At 36.9% G+C, this 7,672-nt stretch overlaps 1 protein-coding gene across 1 annotated transcript in view; it reads right to left on the bottom strand.

Moving 5' to 3' along the window:
• Positions 1-546: 546 nt before the first annotated feature.
• Positions 547-7,672, bottom strand: part of MRPS9 (mitochondrial ribosomal protein S9) — a gene marked incomplete at its 5' end in the record, with an annotated part of 30,879 nt that continues 23,753 nt past the window's right edge. Inside the window, 5 exons of the mRNA XM_040536569.1 lie at positions 547-751; positions 2,048-2,217; positions 3,384-3,492; positions 5,165-5,333; positions 7,490-7,565. Coding sequence (XP_040392503.1) covers positions 660-751; positions 2,048-2,217; positions 3,384-3,492; positions 5,165-5,333; positions 7,490-7,565 — 616 coding nt within the window. The remainder of the gene's footprint in view (positions 752-2,047; positions 2,218-3,383; positions 3,493-5,164; positions 5,334-7,489; positions 7,566-7,672) is intronic.

The following is a 7,672-nucleotide window of genomic DNA, read 5'->3' as shown; positions in this document are numbered from 1 at the left end:
CCTAACCCCTTCAGCTCTTTCTGCATTTGGGGGAAGAAGAAAAAGCTGACTCCTCCAGAGGGTGATTCAGAGCACCTAAAATTAGATATTTGCTCTGAATCACTCCCCACTTAACCCTAGGGAGGCATCTTGGAGAAAACTGCTTCCACAGACAAAGGTTAGCCCCTGTGACTGTTCCGCTGTCAACATCCCCTCAATTGTCGGTATCTTTCTCACTAGTTTCTCAACTCCAGCATAGCTTAGGTTGGAAGTTATCACTTATCTTTGGACACCTGTGAAACAGAAAGGGAGACACTTCAAAACTCTCCAGACACCTGTCTAGGAGCTGCCTATGCAGTCCAGAATTTAGATAGTTGAGTCACTAAACATACTCATTTTTCAAAAAGTTACAGTCCACCAACAATTTCATACACTGTCACCGACTTCAGTACAGCTAAGAAGGAAAGCTGGCACTCAAAATGCATTATTGCGACAAACTGTGAAAATTTTCAATTATTTTAAATAAATTTAAAGAAAGATGCTTTTTAAACAGAAAAAACATAGTAGTTATAACGGAAATAAGTCTTTATTACTAAATATATTTATACAACAGTTCTAAATCATAACTGTAAATCCTTTGAAGTTCTTGGAGCATTCGGCCTTTCTTTAAATACTCAGATTTATCGCTTTTTCCAGGTGAACTTCCGTCGTGCTCCCTCTTGACCAGGCTTTTTTCGTTCCTTCACACGTGGGTCAACCGTTAGCAGCCCAGCTACAAAACACAGGGAAACACTCATTTGTTTACTGTTATTAGTTGTTATTATAGGAGTAGTACGTGTGCATGACAATAGAGGGTTTCAAGACAGCCAAGGGGAAAAGTCCAGGATAAAACAAGCTAAAAAGAATTTAATCAGATCCTCCAACATTTCAATTTTTCTTTGGTAACTAACTTTGTTCACATTTAGAACCTCTGAGCCTTTAGAGCAGTGGTCTCAACTTTTTTAGTCGCACAACCCTATCTGGAAAAGATTTTAGAGCACACGCCCCTATTATGTATATTCATTAATCTACAAGTTATATACATATGCTACTGAAGTACTAGTATTTCCTTCCTGCACCACAGTAGATCTTGTGCACTCCTGGGGTGCTCGCACCCACTTTTGAAAGACTATGTGTACTCTACAACAGTGGTCTCCAAACTGTATTTTGCAATGTCCAAAACCTGTTCGGAATCACACTGATCTCCCTAAAGATACCAAATTAGTTAAAATGCCAATTTGCAGGAGTATTCCCAGAAAGTTACGCTTGTCAGTACTGAAGAACTATAATCAGAGAAACTTATTAAAAAATACTAGCACAAACACTTTCATGGATGACAACAGAGTGGAAAAATAGTAACTGTCCTGTAAGTAATACATACGGGTATTCCCTACTGGTCCAGAAAGGACATTGTTAAAAGCTCACAGTCTGTAATTCTGTATTTGCTACAACAGCATGGAACCTAATCACTGAGAGGTATCAAATAACAGAGTACCAAATAAGTTCTATCTTGTTTAGGTAAATTGTCAACTCTAAAGCAAGACAGAAGAGAAGCACCTTCAGTCTGACTAGTTTCATACAGTACGCTTATGCTCATTAATATTCCTTTAAAGTTAACACTCCAGTGTTTTTTGAGAATACATCTTTTTAAACATGAACGAGGTGCAACTATGCAAGTAAAATAAAATATAATCTTAGTACCCTACAGCTCTCAAATGTCTGATCCAGATTTGATAGTGAATATACATGCATGTTTTGTGATTTTACGTAGATGCAATATAAACTGGTTTACTGACCTAACAGAGGTCAGGAACAGATGGAAAAAAAACACGTCATCCAAAATGTACACAAAGGAAGCTAGGAAAGAACCCAAAAACTATTTTTTACATTCAGATCCCATTCATACAATATACAAGGTTTCACTTGGACTACCTACTCAATTTGCACTGATCCTTAATGATTCTTGTATTAATTCAGCTGATTACCAGAAACACACTAAGAAACATGGAAATAAGATTTCTATTCCTACCTTGCCTCATAAATTCCACCTCCTTTTCTGTCACAAAACTCCTCAAGGCTTTTGCAGAGGCTAAACGTATTGCACCAGCCTGCGAGGATCTTCCTCCACCAGAGACTGTGCAAACCATATCATGTTTTCCAACTCTGTCAAGAAACTGGAATGGGAACAACAACTGTTCCCTAAAAACAAAAAATAAATAAAATTATATACATGTATGTAAGGTTATACTATGTACCTTTCCTATTATAGTACATACAAAAACATGGTTAACTTTCAGACAGAGATCCAGGAAGGCATTTATATCCCTAACGTCCTACTAAAATAAACTTCATCAGCCTGGAGAGAAGAAGCTCCAGGGAGACCTTCTAAAAGGTGTCTATGAGAAAGCAGGAGATGGATTCTCTATCAGGGAGTGTAGTGATAGGACAAGGAGTAATAGCTTTAAACAAAAAGAGGGTAGATTTAGATTAGATATAAGGAAGAAATTCTTAGGTGATGAGGCACTGGCGTATGTTGCTCAGAGAAGTCCCAGCCCTGGAAGTGTTTAAGGCCAGGCTGGATGGGGCTTTGAGCAACTTGTTCTGGTGGGAGGTGTCCCTGTCCGTGGTAAGGGGGTTGGAACTGGATGGGCTTGGAACTGGAATGTTCCTTCCAACCTAAACCATTTTATGAAAGCAAACTAATAGCAAGGACCATTTTCAAACTGCCAATGGTAAGTACTTGAAGATCAGTTTTGCAATTAATTTTGTCTCACTAATTATCTATGGCTGCCAAGATCTGAATATTAAAGACTGAGAAATCTCTCGCTCTATTCTTGAGCTTGGAAACCACAACATAAAATAATCACATAGGGTTGACAAAGGAAGCTTTCCATCCCTTTTGAGAAGTCTTCTCTATAGCAAACCGCACATCTTCAAAATCTGAAGCTATATATGAAGTGTCTTGCTTTGTTTGCTTCTTCTCATTACTGTATGACAGAGTAATTACATATGAATAGAATTCACAGGTCTCTTAGGAAGTTTGACACCTATTTTTTGTTCAAATAAAACTACAAGTCCTTTTTAAGGCAACCAAAATTTGAATTATCCAAATAGCCTACGTTCTTGGTTTCTGCATCCCTGCAGAAAGGGGGAGAAGAAACAGAGCAAGGCTTACCTATCACATCTTATACTACTCACTCCTGGAAACTAGGAGGTGAGGCAGGACTAATTTTCATAAAATAGACAGACAGGAAAAAAAGAACAGCATCAACTGTGTGGAATACAGCACCAAAAATAATAGTATAGCATGACTTTTGGTGGCGTATTTTCAGTACATTAAGAATAGCATTTCATAGTGCTCTCACCTGTCCTGCAGCACTGGGAAGTAATGTAAAACATCTATTCCATTCACTGTAATTTTTCCAGTCCCATTGTCATAAACTATTACAGTAGCTCTTGAAGTTTTTCTTTCACCTTAAAGGAATTAAAAGCAATCTGTTATGCGCCTTCGATATTCTACAAAATTTCAAATACCTAAGAAGTTAAGCTGATCTTCAGTCTTTCAAACAGTACCAGGTGTTTGTTTTTGGAAGCTAACGTAATAAAAAAAACAGGGGAAGCAAGTAAATGCAGATAGTGAACAGTCAGCTTTCAATACATTTTAATCAATACTATTAAGAAGGTCAGGATACTTTCTAGACCTGGTGAGGTCACAGCATGTGAAAATAAACAGATTGTTGAACACTTATGTTTACCATAAGCACAGCTTCCAAGTCTAATATTAAAGACTTTGTAAAATCATACAAAGGTACAATATTCACATGGAAAAGGTTAACACTAACTATGCTGATATAAATATCGCTTACGCATCATTTAGCATTGTTTCCTCAGAAATTACTAGTTGCAATTCAGTTCTGTAAACACATTAGCTTCAAGTTAAAACACGACAAATTCTATGCTAAAGCCTATGACCAATCTTCTGTGGCACAAAGGAAGCAATCGTGATAAAACAAATTAGATATTTTGCTTAATTAAGGGGGGTGATGGGACACAAGAATGTTCTTAAACTTATAAAGATAGCTTTTCTTAAGATGGGTTGCTTGTTTACGAAACTTTAGCAACTATTATTCTGAAGATACTGTTGAAAACCAAAGTGGATTAAATCCCAGTTTGGCTCTTTCACATCTTCTTGTTTTCATATCATCTTGAAGTTAACCCAGCAAGAACAGAGCTCACCAGCCATTTTGCTTGCTCCTCAAGCTCTCTGAGACTTTTATTCTTATTATCCTCCGCCTGCTGCTTAAGAATACACACCCCTCTTAAACATACAGCATAAAGTGTGCATATGCATACACAGACTTGCACATGCTTTGTCCAAGAAGAACCTTCAGACTTTCCTACACGTTTTTGATACATTAGTTTTCCTAGTCAACCTCTCATATGGTATCATTCTTCCACTTCCATGTGTCACTTCACTGAAAACGTGAGCCACCTGTGTTTAGAAGATGCACAGACCCTTGTGGTTTCTCTCCAATATCCCCTCTGTCTCAGTACCAGTGACTGATTCCCGTCTCTGTCACATAATGCTAGCTACAGTTCATCAACTTGTTTGAAAATTTAAGATTTTGCAAATTCTTTGTAATTTCCTCAGCTGTTTGTAAATATTGAAATGCTCGATTTTTGTCCTCAAAACTCTCTTTTCCTGAATTGCCTACAAAACTCATGATCAAGGTTATTTAGTGGTCTAAGCTCACCACTTTTATACTATGCAACAACACTATTACATCCAATGAATTCTCCATATGCGTTTGGGATCCCCCCAGTTCCCCACCCTTTATGTTCAGTCAACTTTTCACAGCAAAGTCTGTGGTTTTTTTTGTACAATGTGCAGCACAGTGAGGTCCTCTCTACAGAGATAGTACTGTATCAGAACGAATAGTTGACAGACTGTGCCAAAAATTGACTGTTAAACCAAGCTGGATCATAACTTAGTATGTCAAAACATAATTAACAATTATACATCCGATATAAACAGAAGCATATAAGAAGAAATAGTGAAACTGCGTTGTACATACATGAATATTATACAGAAATTAGTGGGAAGAGGATAAAAATTCTGCATTACCAACCAACTTGAAATTATTACCTTCACTGGTGCTGAAGGCCACTCCTCGCTCATCATACTTCAAAGGCTCAATAACAACTTTTTGCAATTGTGCAGAAATTTCTCTGGAAAACTTTTTTATATAATTCTCCTCGATGTTACCACATGGCGACGTCACCAATTTTTGTAAGAGTTGAATAAATCTCGAATACTGTAGACAACAAGACCTCATTAAAGGATGCAAGTGTAATTGCATTTGCTAAAACTTTCTATTTTTATGTACTTAATCTTTCCTACTTCACTTTTATTGATGATTTCTGACAAGATGACACTTTTGCACCTACATGCTGATTTAAGAACAGCATGCAGATGCAGCATTTGCTGTGTGACTAAAGATACCTGGTTCTTTCTTCAGGCAACAATGAAGCTTTAATTCAAAGTATAACCACCAACCCCTTTGTAACACAGGATTACTGTATTAGAATGAAGTTCATCTTACTTTTAAAAAGAAAACATTGAGGGGGTCTTCATTCTTTTGTTGTCATTAAAATGGCAAAAGGAGACGATTTTTACCTCATTTTCAGTAAGTCAGCATATTCATTGACTTGGAAATAATTTTATTTCACTAAACTGAGCCTCTTAAATGATTATATTTCATAATATATACAGGAAATACCTATCTATCTATCTTTGGCTGTTCAAGCTGAGTTGCTTTAATGTTTATGATTTCCTTTAAACCGAACAATCAAGCTATTTAAAAATTCAAGAGATACTTGACTTAAAGGGCAACCTCTTGAAATAAATTATCCTTTGCTACTGTGTGGTTCTCCTTCCCCCTTACACCCCCTCCGAAGTTCTTCAACATGTGATTAAAGAGTAAACACCACTGTGTTAACCCATTTGTGCTAAAAGCTGGGATGTCCTGTTATGAAGCGTTACCGGCAGGAGTACCAGATAGCTAGGTCACAGGATGTAAAGGTATGCCATCTTTTAAAACGGATTTTTCATATAGATATCACATCTAAGTTTTCTTAACTTACCAGTTGTTATGAAAAGTATTTTCTCTTCTGTTTCCAGAAGTTTCTGCACAAAATTAATTCTTTTTTTTTTTCCCTGTAATTTAGCAATAGTTCCTGGAACTCTGACATCATTCAAAAAGCTACTTCTGTCTAACAATCTGACACACATCTGCAATCCCTTAGGAGCAAGATAGCTGAAATCTCATGGGTAGATCAGGATGGAGAACTTAGAACAGCAATTTCTAACTTACATTTATGGACATGAACCTGCCAAAGACCTTTCCACTTTACTCATAGACAAGAAGTCATATGATGTTACTGTTCTGGATGACAAATGAGCAAAGGGTACATTTGCTGCTGCCATGCTATTTTGTAATGATATTGTCCACAGGAGAAAAGAGATTCGGCACTGTTTCTAGGTGGAAAAATACTTGGAATGCTCTGTGTTACATTCTCTGGTACTATCATATTCAAGCTTAGGCTTCCAGAAGAGAACTGAAGTTGGCCACACAGACTGAACCTGCTGTTACAAAAGCTAATGCTATTTAGGGGATTGCAGGAAAAAACTCTGAGTAAGAAAAGTGGATGACTATTAGGCTTGATAGTCTTATTCCCAGAGAAGCATGTAAAGTACTCCAAATCTCGATACTGATACAGCCTGCTGATACTGGCAAAACTACAAAAATCCTCTTCTCTCCTCCCATACTTCATATCAAGGAGAATGTATAAAGAGCTATCCCAGATGAGACCACAGATCTGTGTAGCTTTATATCTTGTTTCTGATATTTGATTCTGTAGCCAATCACTAAGAAAAGGAATCCTTATTTCTGACCATCCTTCTCTGTGACTTTTCTATCTCTATTGTGCCCTTCTTAAGATTCAAACACTCTCTACGGATTTACCATTACACAAATCCATCGTGTTTCCCCATCTTCAACATTCACCCTTTCCCTAAAATAAAGAACAGAGGTTCTAACCCTGTTTTTCATCTGTAATTAGAGTAAATGACTACTTATTTCTATTATAAGCTGTCACTATGCTTCATTTCTATTAACACAATTAGATAAAAAGAGACAAGGCCTCACAATGCTACCAGAAGAAAAAATGAACTAATGTAAGCAACAATAGAAAACCCTTAATTGTTCTGTATTATGCTAGATAAAAAAGGGACATAGGGTAAAGACAACGTGAAAATAATGTGGTAGTGCTATAAGATACGCATTTTATGGGAATAAAGTTCTTTTGAAGAGCACCTGCCTCTCTGTAATGCCTTTACAGTATCCAAAAACGCAGAGTCCATGTTTTTAAGACACAAGCCTCCTTAAGATTAGAAGGATTAATTACTTACATCATCATCTGACAGTTTTTCTAACAACATTTCTTCCAATTCCGTCTTAGTCAGCCATCTGCTGCCAACCAGGTTCCTGTTTAAAATATCACATATATTCTCCCTTTAATTAACCATGCAATTAGAGTTACATCACAAAGGACCACACATACAGTCTTAGCTCAGAAATATATTTTACATCAC

Source organism: Cygnus olor, chromosome 1, assembly GCF_009769625.2.
Source record: "Cygnus olor isolate bCygOlo1 chromosome 1, bCygOlo1.pri.v2, whole genome shotgun sequence".
Classification (NCBI taxonomy): domain Eukaryota; kingdom Metazoa; phylum Chordata; class Aves; order Anseriformes; family Anatidae; genus Cygnus; species Cygnus olor.
This window is presented reverse-complemented; position numbering and strand designations above follow the sequence as displayed.